This window comes from Corythoichthys intestinalis, chromosome 15, assembly GCF_030265065.1.
Source record: "Corythoichthys intestinalis isolate RoL2023-P3 chromosome 15, ASM3026506v1, whole genome shotgun sequence".
Lineage (NCBI taxonomy): Eukaryota > Metazoa > Chordata > Actinopteri > Syngnathiformes > Syngnathidae > Corythoichthys > Corythoichthys intestinalis.
Window position 1 is genome coordinate 32,532,621 of NC_080409.1, and position 26,448 is coordinate 32,559,068.

Genomic DNA, 26,448 nt, shown 5'->3' on the forward strand with positions numbered 1-26,448 from the left:
TGGCATATCTGATGTGCAAAACTGTGACCAGTAAATGCATAAGGGCTGCAGGCTAGTACATTTACATTCTGGACAACATAATTGGCGATATGAGATCCTCATGTATGACAATTTATATAAAAAAAAACACTAGCACACGCTAAGTTGACCCTCACCTATGACGAGGTCTCTGGCGGAGGAGAGGATGAGGGAGCTGGTGAGTGCGACGCCGTACAGCGTGAAGCGGGAGGAGCTGGTCCTCAGGCTGGTGTAGTGCAGCAACCAGATGAGGCCGCAGCACAAGCAGAAGTAGACGGGCCGGCTGTAGGCGATGATTCGATTGTGACCCTGGAGGTGGCGACAGAGGGTTCAGCCATGTGAGGCATGAGGGCTGTTAAATTGCTAAAATGGAGGCTACCTGGGCATGTAACTAAGGTTCTATGAATCCCTGCTGACCGCCAGAGGCGCTGCTAAAGCACTGAATGATCACTTGGTGCAGTAGCAATACCGAAAACGGCACCTGTGACCCCCAGTTGACTCCCAGAAAAGACAAATTCTGTTGACAACCAAGTCAGCAGTAACCACATCTGCTGTAAAAAGGAACTGCTTTTATCTTTACTTTGGCATATTACCACATATACAGTAACGTGCACACTAAGTAAATAGGTTAACAATAGAGGTGTTACAAAACACCGATTTTCTGTGAACGGATCTGATCACTCTCCACGGTTCGGGATGCGAGTGGTCCGCGGATTGGTGGGTGACTGGCTGTGGCCAGGTTCGCGTGACGGCCGCATAGCGGCTGGAGGCGAGGCAAAGGCACCCCTTTGAGGCAGAATCTGCCCGGGCTAAAGAAATCACAGAAGCGACTGTGATAGTGATATTTATTGCTGCATATTTGAGGCCATATTCATTTGTATAAAACAAAGGGTTTAGACCCGGTGTCCGCAATTAGCAGACCGCGGTCCACGACTGGACCATGGCACCTCTCCACGGACCCAGAACAAATGGCACTTTTCAAAGGATTTTTTATTTTTTTTTTAAACATATATTATTTGTATGAATCGCCGATCTATCGCTATGCACTACTATTCTATCGCTAAATTCTGTTTCATTTTTAGTCAAATATCTTCCATGTTCCCACTTCTGCTGTCATCTCTAAGACAACGATGCGCTGATTGGCTGAGAGAGCCTGCATGGATGCGCTGATTGGCTGAGAGAGCCTGCATGCTGCTAGCTAGCTAGCTAGAGTGGACGGACCACAGCAGTGTGAAACACGAGTCGCACCCGGCACTTTGCAATCTGTTTCTTTACATGCCACCAGTAGAAGATCAAATCTATCAAAATGGCATGCTCAAAGTTGACCAAGACAAAAAATGACAACGAAAATCACCGTTTCAATGAGGAATGGACTGACAAATATGCGTCCATTTTCCAACTGCAAGTACCAAACCTATGCGCTTAATATTCTTCAAGACAGTTGCTATATAAAAAGTGAAAATGTGAAATGCCATGTTAACCCTTTAACTCCAAACGTGTCGGCAGCGATGCATTTACGCATGTCGTCTTTGAAGCATCGTCACACTGTAATTACGTCACCCACGTGCCGCTGGTTGGTCTCATTTGAAAGTGCGGAAGTTGATGTCCACACCAGTTTTTATTTGAAGTCAATCGACCAAGAAAAACGGGAGATAATGTAATTTGAGTTTTATAGTTTTATTGCACTCATAAATATGCATTAAAACGCTGCATGGACCATGTATCTATCTCCATATTTCCATCATTTCTTGTCCTTTTTCAAAACCGAAAGCAGCACAAAAGACTACATATCCCAAGAGCCGTTGTGATCTCAAGAAGGATGAACCAACTAAGGACATTTTTAATAAATTTCCGAGCGAGGCGCCAACAAAGGAAAAGGAGGCATGCGAAGCAAGCAACGGCCTGTTGGATTGAGCGAGCGGCTTTGAAACGTGCAGAATGAATCTAAAACTAAATTTAGCGCAAGCTAATGCATTATTTCATTAACTCAAGGAAGAAGATGAGCCATATTTATCGTTGTTTTCCTGGGATGAGTCGGTGTCTTGGCGAGTAGAAGTGACAGCAGCGCGCAAACGGCGAAAGAGTAGGCTGTGTGACATTGTGTGTGACGCAGGTCCGTGACCTGTTCATGCAGAAGCTTAATATTGAGTGCGCAAAAAAAAAAAAACTATTGGGTCGTATGCCAGAAAAATTTTAATTGAACTGAACAGTTTGGACTTGAAGTTCAAGGTGTCCTTAAAAAAAGGGACCCAACTTGGCCATTGTGAACAATTTTTTCTTTGAAATATAAAGGCAACATCAAATGCATGCAAATTCGCCCCAAATAGGCTTAGGTGTTAAAGGGTTAAACCGCATTTGAAGAGAAGTTTCCTCCAAAATCAGAATTGAGAAGGCAAGAAATTAACAGGTTGAAGCAGTCATATCAAGAGTCAAGGAAGGTTATTGTTAAATCTATGACACAACAAAAAATTGCAACGGAGTGCTCACTCTGATGGAGAAATAATAAAAGAGTGTATGACTGAAGTGATGGCAGCAATGTTCGAAGGAAACGAAAAGGTGGAAATGACAACAAAAATCAAACAAATCTCACTCTCAGATTCATCAACCACAAGACGCACTGAAGTACTGGCTGATGATGTGAGTGAACAGCTTTGTGACCATCAAATGTCATTTTTCTCATTGATCAGTGTTTTACAGTTAAAGTTACTGTCAATAATTGTTATGTTTACCTTAATGACAGAGCTTGTCATTTATGTACTGTACATGTGAATATGTACTGTACTATTTGCACATTTTCTTATTTGTCCAGCAGTGTTTTACAGTTACAAAATGTACTGTCAATAGTTACTGTTTGCACCTTAATTACTCGTCAATTATTTAGTGTACATGTGTAAACATGGACCTTCAAGATTTGTATTTGAGGACACCTGGTTTAGACATACGATGAAAGGGATTGAGCCACGCCATCATACAGTGCCTTGCAAAAGTATTCGGCCCCCTTGAATCTTGCAACCTTTCGCCACATTTCAGGCTTCAAACATAAAGATATGAAATTTAATTTTTTTGTCGAGAATCAACAACAAGTGGGACACAATCGTGAAGTGGAACAACATTTATTGGATAATTTAAACTTTTTTAACAAATAAAAAACTGAAAAGTGGGGCGTGCAATATTATTCGGCCCCTTTACTTTCAGTGCAGCAAACTCACTCCAGAAGTTCAGTGAGGATCTCTGAATGATCCAATGTTGTCCTAAATGACCGATGATGATAAATAGAATCCACCTGTGTGTAATCAAGTCTCCGTATAAATGCACCTGCTCTGTGATAGTCTCAGGGTTCTGTTTAAAGTGCAGAGAGCATTATGAAAACCAAGGAACACACCAGGCAGGTCCGAGATACTGTTGTGGAGAAGTTTAAAGCCGGATTTGGATACAAAAAGATTTCCCAAGCTTTAAACATCTCAAGGAGCACTGTGCAAGCCATCATGTTGAAATGGAAGGAGCATCAGACCACTGCAAATCTACCAAGACCTGGCCGTCCTTCCAAACTTTCTTCTCAAACAAGGAGAAAACTGATCAGAGATGCAGCCAAGAGGCCAATGATCACTCTGGATGAACTGCAGAGATCTACAGCTGAGGTGGGAGAGTCTGTCCATAGGACAACAATCAGTCGTACACTGCACAAATCTGGCCTTTATGGAAGAGTGGCAAGAAGACAGCCATTTCTCAAAGATATCCATAAAAAGTCTCGTTTAAAGTTTGCCACAAGCCACCTGGGAGACACACCAAACATGTGGAAGAAGGTGCTCTGGTCAGATGAAACCAAAATTGAACTTTTTGGCCACAATGCAAAACGATTGGTTTGGCGTAAAAGCAACACAGCTCATCACCCTGAACACACCATCCCCACTGTCAAACATGGTGGTGGCAGCATCATGGTTTGGGCCTGCTTTTCTTCAGCAGGGACAGGGAAGATGGTCAAAATTGACGGGAAGATGGATGCAGCCAAATACAGGAACATTCTGGAAGAAAACCTGTTGGTATCTGCACAAGACCTGAGACTGGGACGGAGATTTATCTTCCAACAGGACAATGATCCAAAACATAACGCCAAATCTACAATGGAATGGTTCAAAAATAAACGTATCCAGGTGTTAGAATGGCCAAGTCAAAGTCCAGACCTGAATCCAATCGAGAATCTGTGGAAAGAGCTGAAGACTGCTGTTCACAAACACTCTCCATCCAACCTCACTGAGCTCGAGCTGTTTTGCAAGGAAGAATGGGCAAGGATGTCAGTCTCTCGATGTGCAAAACTGATAGAAACATACCCCAAGCGACTTGCAGCTGTAATTGGAGCAAAAGGTGGCGCTACAAAGTATTAACGCAAGGGGGCCGAATAATATTGCACGCCCCACTTTTCAGTTTTTTATTTGTTAAAAAAGTTTAACTTATCCAATAAATTTTGTTCCACTTCACAATTGTGTCCCACTTGTTGTTGATTCTTGACAAAAAATTAAAATTTTATATCTTTATGTTTGAAGCCTGAAATGTGGCGAAAGGTTGCAAGGTTCAAGGGGGCCGAATACTTTTGCAAGGCACTGTATCCTGTCGTGCAACCACTTCAGTGAGAAAATCGTGTGTCTTTATGAAAATGAAAAGAAAAAAAACTGTGAATGAGTTATCCCGGATGCCTTAAGTTGCGCTCCCCACAGATGATGGCAAGATGCTATCACGCTGTGCCTGGTATTTCAGTGGCTAGTAAAATAGTGTTTTCTACAGCACGGCACAAATGAATTGCAAACAGGTTAACACACTCCTCAGACAATGTGGACATTCTTTTTGAAAAATATTGTTTTTGCTATTGGTATTGTTTGTTTACGCTCTTTTTAGATGTGGAAACATTTTGCACTTGTGTTCTCCATAGCACAAAAAGATGCGCCCAAGATGTGCCATCAACTGCACTTTAAGTTTTTTTGCTATTCACAGTGCATGTTTGAAACATGAAGTCAAGCGTTATTTTGCACCTGTTATTTAAATGACCATCTTGGACATTTTGTAGTGAAGATTTTGTCCGCCAAATAAATGGAGGTCCAAAAAATATTTAGCGGTTTATTTATTTTAACTTTTGGTCCGAAAAATTATCCAATCTGTGCCTTCAGTTTTCTGAACTGTGACACCCTTAATTAAAAACCTTCCAATTGTTGTAACAGCTTTATTGTTACTCAATAAGAACATACTGGCTGCCAATTGATGGTGATTGACGTTGCTACCATACCTTCCCAGTCATAACTGGTTGACGTCTAATGCCGTAGATGGCACTAAAACATGATAATTCAATGCTAGCCGTTCTTGTTCAAATATGTTTCACATCTATCGCTGTCACTAGCAGTGAATGAGTTAAATAAGTATGATTTACTATTAATATAAATTTGTATTCAGGCTTTATTATATAAAATATTTATTTATTATATAAATAAATAAATATATCCTATATATATATATATATATATATATATATATATATATATATATATATATATATATATATATATATATATATATATATATTATCATATATCTTTATTATATGGGATATAGTAAAATTCCCTTTTGTTTTGTTTTTTTGAATGGGTGTTTCTTCAGGGCCGCACAGCCTGAACCCTTTGACCGATCGGCACCGTTCAAATAACGAAATGAGGACCCCGAAAAATTTTCCATTCGCCCGTTAACGCTGAGTCCTTCAATTTTCGACCGGATCATATAATTTGGAAATAAAAAATTCCGGGAAGGTGAGGGGCATAAAAGTTGTATACAGAATTTGGAGAAAACGGTTCCCGAGAAATTCGCCAAAAACTGTCCCATTCATTTCTAATGCGATGCCATTGACAGCCTTTTGAGTCCAAATTTCCCATACATTTCTAATGCCATTTACTTTGCATTGACGCCCACGTAGACAGATGCCAACGAGGACGATGCACGTCAATGCCATTGACAGCCATGTATGTCGATTCTATTGATTCCAATGTACTTGGATTCCATTGACACATGAAATTCGATGCCATGGACGGCCATGTACGTCCAAATTTACTATTAATTTCTAATGGCATTAACAATGCACTGACACCCATGTAGCCAATGTACATGGATTCCATTGACGCATATGTAAGTTGATGCCATTGACGGCCATGTACGTCCAAATTTCCCATTCAGTTCCAATGGCATTTACATTGCAATGAAGCCCATGTACATTGATGCCATTAATGGCCATGTACAGTATGTCAATTCTATTGATCCCAATGTACTTGGATTCAATGACGCATATGTAAGTCGATGCCATCGACGCCCACGTATGTCCAAATTTCCCATTCATTTTAAATGGCAAAAAAACCTGTGTCCCCAAATAAACAGGAAGTGACCCGATATTACCAGGACATATCCCAGAAATGTCCCCAAATCAACCTGGGCGTGGCTAAGATTTGTATCTCCCCACAGCAAAGCCCCATATTAATTTCTCAATTGCAGTTTCTAGTTCTATTTATCAAATTCTATTGCAGGGAACCTCTGTAACATGTACTGTATCTTTACGGGAAGCAACTGCACGTTGGGGTACATTTAAGCCAATTACAACATATGATACTCGGTGAGTGGAATCTGGCAAAAGAAAAACAGCTTGCTCTCTCACTCTTTGCTCCAATAGCATCCTGAAATTGTGTCAGCAATGTTATGAAAAGCCCAGGCGTGTGTGTGCTCTAAACTCAGGCTATTTAAAGCCACGGCGCCTGAGGCCGAACGGGAGCGACATTAATAAAAGACGCGGTTGCTGAGGCAAGCAGAGTAAGCAGCGTCGCGTTAAAATAACCAGCATGAGAAATGTAGCGAAAATGTAAATCACATGTTTTAAAGGTGATGCTATACAAGCTGTTTTTAGTCATAATTTCAAAACCAAGTGTCTAAATACAGGGCTCCAACAGGTTTCATCATGTGAAATTTAAGACTTTTTAAGACATTTGTGAGAACAATTTTTTCAGGGAAAATTTCACAGCCAACCTTGCACAAAATATATACAGCAGTAATTCCTACAATGTCAAAACATTTCCCAGGGTAATTTAAAAGGAAGCCCTGCAAGAAGAAATTCAATACTTTCTTAAAAAAACCTTTTCAAGTTTTGTAAATTTAATATTTTTTAAAGGCCCCACAGGAACTCTGTTAATACTCCCTGTTGAAACTCCAGTGTTGATAAATGGAAAAGAGACCCTGCTCATCCTGCACCCCCCCTACTGCAAGTAGTAATTAGCACAAATCGATATTATGGCGAGACCTCCAAAAAAAAAAGAAAGAAAGAAAGAAAAAAATCGCTTGACTTAGCACTGACTTACATGACGCGGGGAGGATGAGTCTGGTTGAACACTCTGTCAATGAAAAAGACAAAAAGAATCAAGTCAACTAAAGAAAGGAAAAGTAAGTCTTGAAAGCAACATTTTGTCACCTTGAGCAAGGAATACTGGCAGCTGGCAATAACGAGGCAGAACTGAAAAACCCAGATGTCGGTGAAAAAGCCGTGCACCAGAAGCACCGAGCCCAGGAAGGCCACAAGGACGGCCAGCACCACGGCAAGCACGTTCTCCAGCACCTCACGGTTGCTGGGACAAAAGTAGCCAAACATTAAGAAATGCTTCAACTGGCCATAGTATTAAAATAAAAGACAACACCTTTATTATGTCCATCCCACGGGAAAGAATGTTGTTGATAAATTGAAAATAAAACAAAACAAAATTACCCCTCACAGGATTTTAAAAAAATAAATAAAAGCCAGTATTTCCGAGAAAAGGCCGCCTGACATGGTGGCAGACATTTTGTCAATAGTGGTAATATTTTAGCGAATTAAATGTGAGTATCCCAATTTGACCAACCTTCCTTTACATGTCATTAATATAAATTAACATATACACCTGTCTTCGAGCCTTAACAGTATGTATTTGAGTGGGTATAACTGACATCACAAATTGAGCTGCGCCCTGATGCAGTGTTATTTTTTTGGTCTAAACGTATAAGAAATTTCTATTCTAAAATACTCTGAGCTACTGTCTTCAATGGCATTTATACGAAGCATTCTCCTTCCTTTTAATCTTGACTGACTTTTCCAACTTCGTGTAACTTAAATGATCTCACAAGGAAGGGATATTGATATCTGGGATGCTTGAATTTGATTGGCTAAAGTATTACTGCCGTTGATAAAATGTCTGCCCCATGTTGGGTGGCTACTTTGTGGAAATACTGTTTTTTACTTACCTTTTCTTCCACTATGACACATTGGAAAAAATGAAATTGTGTTTTTTATTTATAAAACAATATTCTTTCTCCTGATGCTGCACACGATAAAGGTGTTCTTTTTCCCTTTCAGGAATTCAGTGATGTTAATCTTACTTTTAAAATGTAATTAGTTACAGTTACAAATTACTGTAATTCTCCCAAAGAGTGAGTAGTTACTAGACAAAGTAACTGACCTTACTCTTCATATTCTACACGTTATTACATGATCCAATCTATAACGTTTTCAAATCAAATATGTTTATATTAATTGATTGAATTGAACTTTTTCATTCCCCTCCCCCCAAAAACCATAGGTCACCATTTTTACATTAAAAAAAAAAAAAAAAATTGACCTATATAAGAGTGTAATGGTATACAAACTTTAACTTTCAAATGCTATGAGAAAAAGAAAAAAGCTTTTTTCTTTCCTGTTGTACTGAACCTGCACTAAACCGTGACCCGCGTACCAAGGCTTGTACTGAACCGTGACTTGTGTGTACCGTCACACCCCTAATTATATATAGATTAGGGCTGTCAAAATTATCGCGTTAACGCGCAGTAATTAATTTTTTTAATTAATCACGTTAAAATATTTGACCCATTTAACGCACATGCCCCGCTCAAACAGATTAAAATGACAGCACAGTGTCATGTCCACTTGTTACTTGTGTTTTTTGGTGTTTTGTCGCCCTCTGTTGGCGCTTCGACTGATTTTATGGGTTTAAGCACCGTGAACATCGTGTAATTATTGACATCAACAATGGCGAGCTACTAGTTTATTTTTTGATTGAAAATTTTACAAATTTTATTAAAACGAAACCATCAAGAGGGGTTTTAATATAAAATGTCTATAACTTGTACTAACATTTATCTTTTTAAGAACTACAAGTCTTTCTATCCATGGATCGCTTTAACAGAATGTTAATAATGTTAATGCCATCTTGTTGATTTATTGTCTTGATAAACAAATAAAGTACTTATGTACAGTATGTTGAATTTAAATATCCGTCTTGAGTCTTATCTTTCCATTCCAACAATAATTTACAGAAAAATATGGCATGTTTTATAGATGTTTTGAATTCCGATTAATTACAATTAATTTTTAAGCTGTGTGTGATTAACTCGATTAAAATTTTTAATCGTTTGACAGCCCTAATATAGATATATTTTTCAACATGCAGGTGAGGCTCTGAATCTATTCCCTCTTCGCTCTAGTTGTTTTGATTTAAAATAAATAAATAAATAACACAAGGTTTATGGATACGTCATTCAAGAAAAGTTTGGGGCAAGTGACTATTTTTGGGAATAAAAACCAAAAACAAATTTTTATTATATTTTATATACCTAGAAGGACAATGCCCATTTGGTGATGATAATGCATACTGAACAGGAAAACAGTCCATTATTTTCAATTAATAGTACCCACTTGAACGCCATGAACTGTATGTAAATTTTTTTTTAAAAATTAACCCCCCCAAAAAAAATTTACCCAAAAAAATGTTTAAAAAAGTTGCCCAATATTTTAAGATAATGCTCGCCATGCTAAATGCTAATTCTAGCGAGAACGCGAATGTTATGCTAACGCTCCGAGCCACCTACCATCGCGTTTGCAATGGCGTCAAAACCCCATTCCCTTCCCTCCGTCCCTCTCCCACTATGCTCTCTCTGTCTCTGAGACATCTTTCGTCATTCAACCAAATTGTAGTAACTAGAGGTGGGAATCTTTGGGCACCTAACGATTCGATTACGATTACGATTCAGAGCCTCCGATTCGATTATAAATCGATTATTGATGCACTTTAACACCCCCCGGCTTTTAATTTTTTGTACAGTAGAGCCAAAATTGTTCAAAAATCCTCTCAGGCCAAACAAAGTACTATTTTAGTATCAAATTAATCGTTAAAAACAGTAAATAAAATACTCAAGTCCCCATTCTGTATCGGCAGCTTTAAACTACATTCAATTAATTCAATGTTGTGAATCAACCATTTAAAGTTGTTAAAATTGCTCCCGTTATTCCATAATTTCCCTTCTGTCTACTTTCGACATGAAAGTTTTAAAACTGTTTCATCATTTAAAAGATAGATTCAAGTCAAGATTTTGTCAATTTGGAGTTGTTGTTTTTTTTTTTTTTTAGATAAAAAGTAATTAGGTTCGTTACAACAGAGCCTTCTAGAGAAGTCTACTGCTTTAAGATGGCGCCTGTTTACTAGCGCGGTAAAGTGTCATTTCGCATTTAGTTCTTGGTATATGATCTAATACGGCCTGTCATTTCACATTTAGTTCTAGATATATGTGATATCTACCATAGCCGCATATTGCCGTATGTTTGTAGCAACTAGCAACTGGGCGCTGTTTGTAGCAGCTGACGGCCGCAGTCAGGTATTATTTATTTTTATTTTTTTATCTAGCGGCATGAGTTGAACATGATATTTACTCTTGGTCCGTTCCTCATTGCGTCCTGAAGACCGCGCTGACTGTGTTTTATTTCCGCTTTACCTAGTATAATTCAATAATTGGAATATGGATGTTTGTGAATCGTTCTCGAATCTTCCACGGCCGAATCGCAAATAATCTAAAAATCTGAAATTTCGCACGCCTCTAGTAGTAACGCACGCTTTCACTTCCTCAGTAACGGTAACGGCGTTGCAAAGATGGTAAACGTAACTAATTAGATTATTCACTATTGACAAAAATAACGTCGTTATACTCTAACGCCGTTACTAACAAGATTGGTTACACCCCTAACCAAAAGAAAAATGTGTAGCCATCCAGCATGTTAACAAGGACGTGTTGTCACATGTATAACATTGTCAATTGAAGCTAGTGCATAGAGACAGAGGTTAATGGGTTGCCATGGTTTGGTGACTTACCGGTCAAACAGTGCCAGCAAAGTCAGGCGGTCAAAGTGCAGGCCTACCCACAGGTAAGGCATGAGCCACAGGCGGTAATACTGCTTGGCTTTGCCGGCAGCGGCGGCCCCCGCCGGGTCGTCAGGCCCAAGTGACACGGCATGGAGGTCTGGGCTCAGGTCAGCGTCCTGCTGCTCCAACAGCTCCGGGTCCATGGTGAGCAAGCGGTTCAGGCGGATCTGTGGGAGGGAGAGCTGCCTCGCCATCAGAGGGCAGTACTACCTTGACTTTCCAGTTAACCCACTTGTGAGTAGTGTTGCCAGAACTCATCCAAAACTTATCAATTGTCAAAATATTCAAATATTTTGATAGTGGACTGAGTGTTTAGAGACATAGTTAATCTTTTTTTTGTTTTAGCTTTTTGACAGTGGTAGACGAACCAGAGTTGCTCTAAAAATAATTTTTCATTGACCACAGACACACACAGTAACTTCGGCATATTACTATTTACACTATACTATATAATGGGAGGTCATTCGCCCCTCCCAGTCAAAATGGATTGGACGTCTAGCACTGAATGGCAGCCAATAAGTCATGAATGATAGGGTTATGTAAATTAAAAAGAGGCAAAATGTATACATTCTCTTATTTCTGTAGTCCTCAATGAAAACAGATTATCTTCAAAATTAATCAAAATGAGATATTTTCAAACAATATCACAACTTTTCTAACCTCAGTTTTTGGTTCCAATGCAAATTTCTAGCTAAAATATTAAACTAAGAGTAACACAACAGTAAATAACATGAGTTCCATATAAGATGATTACTGTAATTTTCGGACTATAAGCCACTACTTTTTTCCTTCGTTTTGAATCCTGGAGCTTATAGTCCAGTGAGGCCTATTTGTTGATCTACTTGGGTTGTTAGGCAACACATACCTCCTAGCATGCATTGCAGCGCTACAGAAAATAACAAAAGTAAATAGCAATCTAAATTCATGTTCTGAGCTAATTATTTATTTAGTTACTGTTCCAGTTGTTTCATTAATTGCTTGTTATGGTATTTGGTAACACTTTATTTGACAGCGGCTTCATAAGACTGTCATATCTATGACATGACACCATCATGGGCATTACTGAATGCTTATGACATGTGTCATTAGGTGTCATTCAGCAATTAGGTTACTAACTCCAATTATGTCCAGCTTGGATATTTTACATCCATTCAAAAGTGAGAAGTTGCCAGATGACACGAAATGACTTATGTTATAAGCATTCATTAATGCTCATGACAGTGTCATGTCATACTTATGATTGTTTAATGACAATTTTATGGCGCAACTGTCAAATAGTGTTACCAAATATCATAACGAGCAATTAATGCAACAACTGGAACAGTAACTGAATAAATAATTAGCATAGAACGTGAATTTTGATTATTTACATCTCTAATTGTAATGCAATGCATGCTAGGAAGCATGTTGGACAATAACAGTGTTGACAGCAGGTGGCAGAAGAGGTTGACTGTCTCCCCCAAGAGCAGTGATGGCCAAATGAAGCTTCTAGAAGCATTGAAGCTTTGCACCCAATTGGTTCAAAGTTTCATGGTGGTTCTTATAACAGTTGTATGCTGTCAAATAAAGCGTTAACGGTTAATATCTTTTGGTAAAAAATATACTATAATACAGTAAGGACAGCTGCAGCTTATAGTCCAAGGCGGCTTATCTATGAACAAATGCCGTTTTCGTGTCACATTTGGTGGGTGGCACCTTACTGTCAGGTGCGCCTTATAGTGCAAAAATTACAGTAGTCGACTACTCGCAAAAATCATTAGTGGGTGCTCAACTTAGGTTGTTTTCAAGTTGCTGGCTGTCACTTTTTCAGTTTATTTGCATTCTCCCAGAACGAGTTGGCCTCATTAGTCAATGTACTACTTTTTGTAAACACAAGGATATTCCGGTAGGAGCATTAAACGCTTTCTGTCCACCCACTGGCAAGATATTTGGGAACTGTTTTGTACAGAACATATTTTACTCACCAGGTCATGAGGGTAGAAGCGAACTGAGGTAGAACTGGAAAGGTGGGAGTCAGTGTCCCTGGACCACACACACACAATAATCACATTTACTTTAAGAGAAGGCACATGCTGTGCCCGAATTCCACTGGTGTTCACCAAACACACACTACTCAGTTTTATGTGTGACGCTCACCAAATGTTATTGGATGCTCGTCTGGTGGCGGGCTCAAAGTTGACCAGGGACATGTCGCAACCGGCAGCCTCATACAAGGAGGGCGTGAGTTTTCCTAAGAAGAAGAAAATCTACTGGAACATGAACATGGACACGCAAAACATTGTGTAGGAGCGACCAATGTCTTGACCATCAATTTTATTTATGCTTATAATGTGACAGGAGGCTGCCGACGCTTCGACAGAGTTAACTGGAGCATAGATAATAGGCACCCAGCTCAGGGATCTGATCACATCAGTCAGCTTAACGTGACTGACTGGCACAACCTTGCCAGAACGGCGAAATAGTGAACCCACGATTTATTGCGGTCATCTTGAGAGTTAGCCTTAGCTCAGTTTATATGTCAGTTAGTCAAGTAATCTTTGCAGGGAGGCCTGGGCAAATTCATGATGGAGAATGTGGACTGAAAAAATTGGAGATCGATTAAGGTTAAGCTGTGACACCACATGACAAACGTGGTAAAAATGCAGTCTGACAAAAGTCTGGCAGATAGTAAGCAGTCCCTCAAAGAGTGCAATGTTGGTTTCCAAGCTGTTTACTACACTCAGTTAATGTAAACTGTTAAAGTCAAGACTCATAAGTAAAATATTAGAATACTAAATACACTTTACATTCCTATCTTCCTGAAAGAGTGCTAACTTAATGCTAAAAGACGATGAGAATATTCACAAACACAACTGCCTCGGGAACATCGATTAAGAAGAAATACAACCAACTCATATAATGTATGCTGCCAAAAAGAAGTGAAATCAACAAACCTTATTGGGATTCCTCTACTACTATTGTTACTGAGAATGCTTCTTTACCATCTCCCAGTGTAACTAAAACTCCAAAACGCACCCAATTTTTGAGCTATAGGTATTTCTATACATTCCTTAAACTGCTGAATGAATTTTTACATTTTATTTCAGTTATTTACTATTGACTTTGTAAGTTTAAAATTTGAGGTTTATGCTGTCATGTTTCATAACAGTTGGTTCCCAGTGTCGTTTTCGTCAACGATGACGACAACGAAAATATTTTGTCAACGATGACGTTACGATGACGCGCTATAAATGTGCCTTTGGAGACTAAAACATGACGAGATGGATGCCCGTTGTTGTCTGACGACACGACTACCACATGAAAATTTCCCATAGTTTACGTCATAAATTCACATTGTGTGATATTTTCTTATTAGCCTTAAGCCTTTAAAGGTCGGTGCTGAGAGATAATAACATATTAAACTAACTTGTAGCGTTTGCATAGCGCTCGCATTAGCATTAGCATTTAGCAAGGTGACTCGGTGAATGTCTTCTTCTCTTGGAAAACATTTTACATACAGTTCGTGGTGTCCAGGCGAGTTTAATTTAGGACTGCAGGTATCGAATATTTTAGTAGTCGATTAATCAATGGACTAGTTAGTTCGAATAATCGGATAAGGAACATGAAAAATTAAAATACCAGAGCTGAGCCTCAAAAGGTATAGAATATTTTTTTTAACTGGGTATCCATGTACAACAAAAGAACAATTGGCTAACTTACATAGAAAAAGTCCGCTAGCTTAAATGCTATAAAATGTTTTTTTTTTGTACAATGCTCTTAACAAATGCTTTAGACACATATTCCCACAAAAACAGCAAAATATACCTATAAACTAAATTATGAATGCATTAAAAAACATTAGCTTAAACAAAAACTTAGCATACGTTGGTTTTAACAGGGAGCAGTTGGATTCAGCCATGTGGAAAGAGGCAGACCACCAGAGAGCAGTGTATCCGGCCTAATCAATAAAACTAAATGTAAACACTTCCAAAGTAAACCATTACAACGGCCCTTTAATTAAACGAATACCCGAAGCAAACAAATTCAAATATTTTTTTCTAATCGAATACTCGAGTTAATCGATTAATCGTTGCAGCACTAGTTTAATTGCAAATAATGAGTTGTTCTCCAGCTGAGTGTGTATTGTCATCATGAAAATGGTGATATCCTTGTAGACTCTACAGTTATGTGCTCGTCTGTCATGTTCATTCGAAATTGTTGGAAACCTTTTTTTTATTCATTTATTCATGGACCAAAACTTCTCAAGTTTACAGACAAAAACATTTTGAGAATTGTTGACTAAAACTAGACAAAATTTGCCTGAGTTTAACTTGACTAAAACTAGAGGAAGACGAACACATTTTGAAATGACTAAAACGTGACTAAGACTAATAAGTATTTATGTCCAAAAGTCTAAGACGAATATTAAAATGGCTGCCAAAAACAACACCGGCACTGTTTCCCTATTCCGCTCCAAAGCAAAACAACCAATCGTGCACTTGCTCCCTACCTAGGTCGTCCTGCAAACTGCTGACACCGACCGTGGAGGCCTTGTCCTGAGAGCACTCCATGTGCGCGCTTCCGTTCCTAGCCAGCAGAGAGGCGCTGGCGCTTAGCACTGTCACCTGGGAGCCAGTGCGAGACGGCTGAGTGGATTTGGCCTGGCAAGCTGAAGGCTGAGAGGCCTGGCTGAGGGCTTCCTGGAGACTGCGGGAGAGAAACGAGACAGTAATATGTAAAACCGCGGAAGCCACCAAGCAAAATGGGGGATCATAGGAAACTTACTACCCATTGTTGTTTTCGTTAATGACGACAACAACGAAAATATTTCATCACAATTTTTCTTGAAGATGATTAGCTAAAAACGTGTCTTTGGAGACTAAAATATAACGAGACGAATGCCAATTTTCGTCCGATAAGATATCAACGGGACAAAAATGCGACAGTCTCTGTCATATGTTCACAATGGGTGATGTTCTCTTATTGTACAGTACGTTTAGTACGCCAGCCTGCATCATAGCACTGTTTGGGTTGTGTCACTCATGTGACGTGCTGTTGGGCCTCTCCCTCACTCCCTTCACCGGAGTTAAGGATGTGCTTCAAGCTAGGCTGCCTTTCAGGCTTGCTTGTTTTGAAACACATGGTAAGATTTGTTTTCTTATCTTGGCAAGAGAGAATATGCAATGTTGCTATAGCTTTTAAAGGTCTGTGCTGAGTGATCACCACACACTAAATGTAACTCATAGTTTTAGCATAGCATTAGCACTGCACTGCTGCATGGTGAGCATACTCAAACTTTCAGACAACTTTTTCCCCACATACAGTTCGTGGCATCCAGGTTGGTACAATTAGTTGAAGATAGTGTGCGGTTTTCTTGCTGAGTGTGTATTATTATCACGAAGATGGTATTGTCCTTTTAGATGCTACAACATGTGCATGTTTGTCAATATATAAGTATAACACCATTTACCATTGACCATTTGAAAATGCTGAATTTTGCCAGCCGGGAACCTGGCAGCCACCGTAATATGGTGGTAGGTGGGTCCCACATTTTTTCCCTATGGCGTGGCCGCGGCAGTGGGGGGGAAGTCGGGGCTCCGACCTTGCGCCGCCCCGTGGCGGCCCCTCGGCATTCTCCCGCCTCCGCCTTCCCCTCTCTTCTCTGACTGGGTATCCCCGTCGCGGGTCGCTGGCTCGATGTGATAAGGCGCGCTCGGGTGGGGGGTCCCGGTGCCGGGATTGGCGATGGGGCGGGGTAGGGTCGGTCGCCAACGGGCTTACACTCACAAAGGATTACCCCCACGATTACTGGGTTCTAGATCACAGAGCTGATTTGTGTACACTCTACCCCTTTCAATCACTTAGCTTATAGACACCCCCCATCGCCGTCCCCCTCTTTCTCTGGTCAACAGGCCCCCCACATGCTGTCAACCAGAAATACATCTAGCTGAAGATAGCACCAACATATTAGTAGTTAGTCTAGACGTTCAATGTATTTCTTCTTGTAATTTGTGTTTCTTTTCTTCTGTCCCCCCATAACCCCTTCCTGTTCGCTGCTTTGTCATAATAAACGAGGTATGTTGAATGATCACAATGGGAGTATGTCAGACTCTCAATGTGAAACATTAAAACTGTTCAGACTATCCGGGAACTTAGACTTCCATTCTCTGTGTCAAACAGCTGAACAGGACAGGTTAAAAAATGTTTTTTTTTTTAAAAATGAAAATGTTGGATTTTCAAACAAACTTTTGAATTTTAAAAACGAAAACATTTTGACTAATCGTTGACTAAAACTAGACGAAATCTATCAATCTCAGTTTCAGTGTTGTTAATCTTACTGAAAAAAAGTAATTAATTATAGTTACAAATTACTTCTCCCAAAAAGTAATTGCGTTACTAACTCAATTACCTGAATGTAAGAGTAATCAGTTACTTGGCAAAGTAATTGGTGATAATTACTTTTTTTTTTTTTCCCCCTAAAAAAAAAAAAAAAACATTGGCCACACTATGTGAAGTTTTTTGTGGAGGTTTTTGGTACAATTGGCCCGAGCCCAATTCTTTACCCTAATTTACCCTTTACCCTGAATCAACTGTTAAAAGTTGTTAAAATTGCTCCCATTATTGCATTAGTTCCCTTCTCTCTACTTTAGACATATGAAAGTTTTAAAACTGTTTCATCATTTAAAGATAGATTCAAGTCAAGATTTTGCCGATTTAGAAGTATTTTAGATAAAAAGTTACTTAGGTTCGCGAGGAAGGTTCTCTACAACAGAGTCGTCCTAAAAAGCCTACTGCTTTAAGATGGCGGCTGTCATTTTGCATCTAGTTATATCTATATACAGTACATGGGTTATCTACCATGTCTACCATATCTACCATAACATGCGGGCGTAGTTTGTCCGGCTATCGGCTACAACATGTATTATTGGAGCTACCTAGCATCGCGTTTGCTCGGCGTCACAACTTTCTTGCCTCCTCCCCGCTCCTGCTCTGCTCTGTCGTCTCGGTGAGTCCGTCTCCCTCAGACTTTTCGACCAATATAGTAACGCATAGTAACGCATGCCTTTCCGTCCTCAGTAACGGTAACGGCGTTGCCAAGATGAGAAAAGTAATTAATTAGATTACCCACTACTGAAAAAAATAACGCCGTTAGTAACGCCGTTATATTGTAACGCCGTTATTAACAACACTGCTCAGTTTACAGTTATAGTAAGTTAATATAGTTTAGATTTTATTGGTGCAAGCTAAATGTACTAGTTATCGGGCTATTTATTTCGGACAATCCACGAGGTACTACCAAGTCAGCTTTTTTATAAGGAAAAAAAAAGTTATAACCATGTGCTTGTTCCTCGTCCATGTAAAGTAGGGTATCTCACTGAAGATATTTTCCTACAATTTGGCTTAACCAAGCATTAAGGCAGTTTTACAGATACCCTGCAACGTGTGCAAAAGTCCTTAGAGAAAAAAGTATTTTGGCCCAAAAATACATTTTTGAATTCAGCATGATCGCCAAATAATTTCAGACAGAGAGCATAACAAGTAAATGGTACGATACAGCAGCACCAGTAAATCATGCGCACTTGTGAGGAGATTGATTAGTCAGGCCTGGCAAAGTTGAAAGGCCTCAATTCTTTAGTCGGCCACCCAAAATGTGTCATTTGAAAAAACGGCACCATCCATAAGGGGCAGTAAAAAGCATGAAACTGATCACATGCTGAGCAAGGCATAAAAACAACACGTGACGATTGTGTGATGTTTTTAGAAGGTGGTCACATGCTCACACCGGGCCACGAAGGACGCCGTACCTGAGGGGAGAACCGATGAGGGAGGACGGCGGCGTGGGGTTACTGCCTGCGTTGTGCCGCCGCCGCACAGCCTGCCGGCGAAAAGTGCTACGCTCACGCCGGAATACCACTGTCTCCTCACTGCACGGGGCTGTGATGGTGAGAAGCATCATTTTATTAGTACTGGGAAAGGATGTTAAAAAATAAATAAATGACAAAAGCAACAAGCAAGATATTTGTCTGCAAGTCCAATCTATTAGACCATATGACAGCAGTGGTTTGTCCAAGCTCAACACAAAGCACACGCTGTGGAATCATAAGGTACACGGGGAATGTCAGGCTTGTGGAATCTCACCATGACAACATCACCGATGTGGCTGTAGAAGCAGTAATGAGGCATTATCGTTTGACAATAGGCCACAAAATATAGACCCATGATGCAAACAGGACAAAATAAATTCAGCTACATTAGCTTCAACAACAAGAAAAAAATGATGGCATAAATGGATATAAATTTAAAAAAAAAAATTCAAATAAAATATGTTTTCAAGATGTGGCTATGACAAGCAGCCGCTAACAAGTCATAGAATTCCTTTACAATATTTTGATGTATTTATTATATTTAATGTGTGAATTTAAAAAATGATCATTTTAGAAAAAAAATTGTACTGATGTTCCAACATAAATATCTCAAAAGGAAATAAAATGTTCCTATTAATTAGCTTGAGATTAATTTTAAAAGAATTTCTTGAAAAATATACACCCTTCCCCCCCCCAAAAAAGAAAAGAAAAAAAAACTTTTAGCTGCCATTGGTGGCGATATACATCTGAGCCATTGATCGCTGCCAACCCTTCCAGTTCGTATGGATTGGACATCTATCGCTGTCACTGGCCGCTGAAGGAGAAAGTATCTTTTCTCGTAGGCACCGTCTAACTGTTTGCATTATTCTAACACACTCGATAAAATAAAAAAGACATTTAACCATAGTTATAAACCTCCCACCTCAGTCGCCTTAGCAACCACGACCCAACAACGAAAGGTGACGCACGAACTTGACCGCCCAAACTCGCAACAGAAGAATTATCCAAAAACAACACCCTTCGCCTGGCCCACCCCACAGAAGCCTTCAAAAGACTGAATGTTTAACTATCGGTTGCCATTTTTCTCGGGAACCTTTTGTTGACGTGTGATATTGTGACCTTGCCGCCTCGCCTGAGTCGTTTCGCCTTGCTGTTTGATCGCTGTCGACCCTATTAAATTGTCAACTTGTTCTCGGTGAGCCTTCTTCCAGCTTTCAAAACGGAGTCAGTGCAAAGGGTTAAGACTAAGGTAAACACGCAGAGTTCGGCCTTTTGGCCGGGATGTCGAAGTCCCGCCGGCCCGGGTCGTTGGAGCTGCGCCAGCGCGGGTCCAGTGGTTCGGCTGGCGCGATTCCGGCAGTCTGGCTAAAAAGTCAGATTCCTTCACCGCAAATTAGGTAAAAGACTGAGGGGACCTGGAACATGTTTCTAAATAATTAATCAACTATCAAAATAGTTATTGACTAATTTCATAATCAATCAATTAATTGTAGCAGCCCGAATTCATAGTGGGTGACTGGGTGTTACTACATACCCCGCAGGCAAGCAGCGGCGGCATCCTGAGTCTCCGTGAACACGGCCTGGCTGGGCAGACTGTTCCTCGATCGTGTCACAGACTCCAGCTGGGAGGCACGACCCAGCAGAGAAGCGGCATCCAGGACCTCCCCTTCTTTGGCTTCTAGGTCAGACTTAGAGGTGGTGAGGGGCCGGGGACCGGCAGGAGCTCCGAGACGAGCGGGGTCGTTAAGGCAGGCCGCGGTGCCGCTGTCCAAGCTCAATACCCGGGCGTGCGTTTTGGCGCTGCCCGTGCTGGGAGTACGGCGGGAGGCACGCCGCCTCCCACCTGCCCGCGTTCCTGCCTCAGAGGAGGCCGGGTCTGCCGCAACGTGCTTGGGTTTGAGGGCCCGGTAGCGCCCCTCGGGTGAGTGGCAGGCGCTAGACGAGCTGTCTGTGCTCAAGTGGCGGGCAGAAGGGAGGCTGGACGTGCAGCTGAGCTCGCTGTGATCGCTGGAGTCCTCCTCCCCGCCACCCCCGGTAAATACGGCGCTGCAAGGCTTGGCCATTCCGCGTTTGGACATGTAGTCCCGGTGGCGACTTGCGTCAAAACTGCTTGCCCGTTTCTTGCCTGTGCGTCTCCGGCCGCTGCGGCCGGCGGACAGAGAACAAGTCCTCTGAACGAGACCAGTTGACTGAATGTGGTCCGTGGCGACCGTGGTGTTGCCGACCGGCTCTGCCGGAGTCCTGCCGCCCTCGGGAGGCGCCGGGGACACTGTGGTCCCCGGTTGCTTAGCGGTCAGCTCATTTGCATGCGGGTTCTTGTTGGCCTCCCTGGAGGGAAGACCGCCGACGCCCCGAGAACACGTCCTGCCGTCGGCGTCTACCCGGTCCCGCGTTCGCTCATCCCCTGAGAGCGACAGCATGCTTTCCACGTGCGTGGATCCGGTCTGCTCGCTGTGGAAGCTGCTGACAGTGCTGTTGGTGTCGCGGTCGGTACCGCTGCAGTAGCTCTCTGTGGAGCCGCTGCTGCGAGTGCTCAGACTGCGCAGGCTCTCGGCGCTGCGCTCACCGCGCCGTGATTTGCCCCCGGCGTTGGGGGCCTTCCCGCCGCTGCCCACGTCAACCTGGTACAAACCTGAGCTGCCCTCTCCGGCTTCCCTGGAGATTGAGCGGGATACCTTGCGTGGGTCTTTGTGCCTGTAATATTCCATCCCCGAGGTAGAGGCCACCGCTTGGTCCAGCTCGCACACGGGATCCAGGCCACCCCTCCTAGGTGGAGGATAGAGCGCAAAGTCTGGCAGGCCCGGGTCGGGGAAGGCCGACCCGGCCGAGCTTGATGTCCGAGGCAAGCCCCGCGAACGGGGCTCCTTCCTAAAGGTCTGAGACTGCGAAGACGCGTGGGGGGCGGTCTCCTCGTGCGAAAGGCTACAGTGGTACGCGACGGAACCGCAGAGCTCCGCGGGTTCTCGGGACAGCTCAGACGGACACAAGGAGGTTGAAGGCTGCAGGGAAGCGAAGGAGTCATTGGGAACCAGGCAGTACATCTTTGTGTCCGAGAGGAGATCTAAAAAAAAAAAAAAAAAAAATTAAATAAATAAAAAACAGGAAGAAACAAATGTCACACCTTCACAGGGACAGACAACACCATCATCATTTCATTTCCGATCAATTGTGGAAGTATACGAGGCAATCAAATGCAAGTACCCTAGATTGCCCACCCTTCCTCGTGACTTCAATAATTGATAATTTAATTAGCACTCATCACTTGAACCTGTGCTCAAGTCTATCAGTGCGTGGATTAAACAGATTTCACAAAATAACTGCGGTCGTGGGGACATAAATAACATTAAATACATTTTAAATTATTTCGTAATAAATAAGGTTTGTCATAACAACATGTTTTTTTACCTTTTGGAACAGAATTACACTAACATAATGCACATTACAGTAATCCCTCATTTTTCGCGGTTAAGGGGGGCCAGAACCCCCCGAGAAAAGTGAAAAACCGCAAAGCAGGACCCCCCCCCCAAAAAAGATGGAACAGTATTTATTTACATGTATTTACATACTGTATACTTCACATATACAGTAAATTACGGTATTTAAATCTTATTTAGAGTAATTACTGTCCTTATGTAGTCACTCTGTGATGTGAGGGGGAACATTGGCACACCTCCTGGATGTCGTGGCGGTCCACTCACAAGCATGTAGTGGGGATATGATGCTTCATTTGCCGGTAAAAAAAAAAAAAAAAAAGTTAAATTCCCCTAGAGATGTTGGTAGCTTTGTAGCCAGCTTTGGGTTCTGTCAATGCAGGTAAAAATGGAGAAAAGTACCGCTTAATATTACTTCGGAGGTCATGGAGGTGTTTAGCAGTGCTCCATTTACAGGTAAAAGTTGTTGAAATGTTCCCGGGAGATGTTAGAGGTTTGTAGTGGGCTTTGGGTGCTCTAAAAGCAGGTAAAAAAATAGTCCTGGAGGTATTTGGCAAGACAGAGTGGCCCATTTTCGGGTGGAAAAAAAACAAACAAACAAAAAACCTAAAAAAGGTTAAAATTTCCCCAGATGTTGTGGAGATTTTGTCGCGGCATCTCGATCAGACAGATATACCGTATTGGCCCGAATATAAGACTGCCCTGATTATAAGGCAACCCCCTCTTTTTCAAGACTCAAGTTTGGGGGGGGGGGGGAGACTTTTTGAACACCAAATTAATTTTTATACAAAAAATAATTACAGTACATCTGAAACAAATGAGTATAACAATATATTTGAGAGAAAAAGCATGTTATTTTGCCTTATTCAAATCATAATATCTGAACATTTAAATATGTAAACTAAAAGTGCACTCACATTAGTAAATGAATGGCTTCTGGTTTTTGAAATGTAAATAAACCAATCTAAACAAAAATTGTAATAACTGCATTAACCATCAAAGTGAATTCTAACTGTAACTGTAGTCTTGCAACAAATCTGTGTAAAGGAAAAACATTGCAATAAAATAATGCAAACTGGTTAAACTTGAGAGTAGCTGAGCTCTCTTGACAGAACATCGCTTCAATGATATCTGGCGCCATCTAGCGTTGTGAATGGGTATGACGTCTAGAACGCGAATGTAAGACGACCCCCTCTTTTTCATTCTTATTTCAATGCAAAAAACACCATCTTATACAGTATTCGGGCCAATACGGTATTTCAATAACCTCATCTGAAAAATTTTGTCAGCAGTTACACAATAGCATGTAGGCTAAATATGAAGCTTAGCTTGCGACTATCAATTAGTTTACACACCATAGCAACACTGATTTGGCACCGGGACAAATTAACCGAGTTATGTAACGTTAGCGTGTCATCAATATATTGTGAATGTCTTGTTAACTTTAACCGCATGGAAATGAGATGTGCACATCCAGACAACATGCGTTTTACAGCATTTATACCAGGTGCAGCTCTCTAGTTGCTAACTTGCTACCGCACTAAAGTTAGCAAACATTCTCCCTGACTGTAATAGGAAGTAAAAAGCATCTACAGCTAAAAAATACTACACTGTGACAGAAGAGACCAATGACCTCCGCTATAGCTATTAGCCAATAGTAGCTCGTCAAACGTGTGTGAGGTTAAAAAATTAAAGCAGATCCACTGTGTTAAAAACCTACGTTAAAAAAAGAACAAGCACGAGTGTACCGCATACCATTATAGGCCTAAAGCTGTGCACACGTGCCTTCTACTGGCTAATTCTTAACCAACCAGTAACACAGTCACCAAAAAGCCCAGAGTTAATTATCCAGGCATGACACGAAAAAATACCGAACAAAAATTAGCTGACATTCCTGGGAGAAATTATCGTGAGGGTTGTGTTCGAACAGACCCAAGTTTTTATGAGGCAAAACAATCTTTTTAACTCATTTCAGTCTGGATTTCGGCCACAACACAGCACCGAGACCGTGCTTGTCAAAGTCCTAAATGATATTTGTCAGAATACTGATGCAGGCAAATAATCTGTTCTGCTACTATTGGATCTCAGTGCCGCATTCGACACGGCTGATCACAACATACTACTCAGCAGATTGGAACAGTGGGTAGGGCTCACTGACACTGCTCTTTAGTGATTCACATCTTATATACATTATAGGGATTTCTTTGTGTCAATTGGAGTCAGAACGAACCACATTCACATGTGGAGTCCCTCAAGGGTCCATTCTTGGACCACTCTTATTTAACATCTATATGCTTCCCCTAGCTCAGATAATGTAACATTATGACATCTCATAAGACACATTTCTATGCAGATGACACACAACTCTACATTTCTAAGTCACCACATGATTATAGTCCCTTAGTCTCCCTGAGTAAATGCATTCATTAAATCAATGAATGGATGTGCCAGAGAAGACAGAAGTGATTATTTTTGGGCCAAAAAAAGAAAAGGTCAAAGATGAGCACGCACCTTAGCACAATGTCACTTGCACACAAAACAAGTCAGATATCTTGGCGTAATTATTGAATCAGACCGAAAATTTGATAGCCTTCTAAAGTCAGTCACTAAATCTGCTTATTCCTACCTAAAAAAAATATAGCCAGAATTAAGGGGCTTCTGACTCAACAAAACATGGAAAAACTTATGCATGCATTAGTTTTCAGTAGATTGGACTATTGCAACGGTATACTGTATTGACAGGTCTTGATAAAAAATCAGTCAGGAAGCTGCAGCTCGTACAGAATGCTGCTGCCAGAGTCCTTACAAATACAAGGAAATTGGACCACATTACACTGGTTTTGAAATCTTTACACTGGCTTCCAGTGAGTCAAAGAATAGACTATAAAATACTACTGCTCATCTATAAAACACTTAATGGCCTTGGACCAAAATACATGCTTGATGTGTTGGATCCCTATGAAACAACTAGACCCTTAAGGTCGTCTGGAACCGGTCTCTTGTATGTTCCAAGAACAAGAACCGAGCAGGGTGAGGCAGCATTTAGTTATTCTGCTCCTCACCTCTGGAACAAATAACCTGAAGGTCTGAAGTGTGCTAAAACTGTTAGCTCCTTTTAAATCAGGGCTAAAATTGCTTTTGTTTATCACAGCATATCCATAACTGTCTACATATTTCAAACTTCAAGCTATTTGCTTTTTATTCCTTTTCTGCCTTATTCCCAGTTCTGATTTCAATTTAATGCAATTTTTATGTATAATTTCCTGTTTCAATTGCCTTGGTTTTAACATTCTTTAGATTTAATGTGATTTTTATGACCTTCATGTGATGTAAAGCACTTTGATTTTTTTTTTTTTTTTTTGCAGTGTCCTACAACCAGCCAGTGGGAAGCCATAGCAGATTTCTGGCAGCTATGGAACTTCCCAAATTGCGTTGGAAGCCTTGATAGTAAACACGTCATCATAAAAGCACCGAGGCACTCTCAATCAGTGATGATGTATCAAGTGTGTGAACTGTGTAGTTAAAAATTAAACATTAAAAAAAACTCTTTTGACACCAAACCTGTGCTTTGTTCTTCATATACTAGAAGTGTTACATGTAAATAAGTCACAGACTCACAGCAAACATACAGTGCCTTGCAAAAGTATTCGGCCCCCTTGAACCTTGCAACCTTTCGCCACATTTCAGGCTTCAAACATAAAGATATAAAATTTTAATTTTTTGTCAAGAATCAACAACAAGTGGGACACAATCGTGAAGTGGAACAAAATTTATTGGATAATTTAAACTTTTTTAACAAATAAAAAACTGAAAAGTGGGGCGTGCAATATTATTCGGCCCCCTTGCGTTAATACTTTGTAGCGCCACCTTTTGCTCCAATTACAGCTGCAAGTCGCTTGGGGTATGTTTCTATCAGTTTTG

At 40.9% G+C, this 26,448-nt stretch overlaps 1 protein-coding gene across 2 annotated transcripts in view; it reads right to left on the reverse strand.

Annotated features, from left to right (window-relative positions):
• pcnx1 (pecanex 1) overlaps positions 1–26,448 on the reverse strand; it is a 104,914-nt gene that overhangs the window by 50,168 nt on the left and 28,298 nt on the right. Inside the window, exons 6-14 of one of the 2 annotated variants that reach the window (XM_057860366.1) lie at positions 20,631–22,157; positions 19,037–19,166; positions 15,742–15,938; positions 13,389–13,482; positions 13,217–13,274; positions 11,202–11,434; positions 7,505–7,658; positions 7,395–7,427; positions 156–327 (exon numbers count right to left, since the gene is read on the reverse strand). In XM_057860366.1, coding sequence (XP_057716349.1) covers positions 156–327; positions 7,395–7,427; positions 7,505–7,658; positions 11,202–11,434; positions 13,217–13,274; positions 13,389–13,482; positions 15,742–15,938; positions 19,037–19,166; positions 20,631–22,157 — 2,598 coding nt within the window. The remainder of the gene's footprint in view (positions 1–155; positions 328–7,394; positions 7,428–7,504; positions 7,659–11,201; positions 11,435–13,216; positions 13,275–13,388; positions 13,483–15,741; positions 15,939–19,036; positions 19,167–20,630; positions 22,158–26,448) is intronic. The other variant, XM_057860367.1, reaches the window with a different exon arrangement.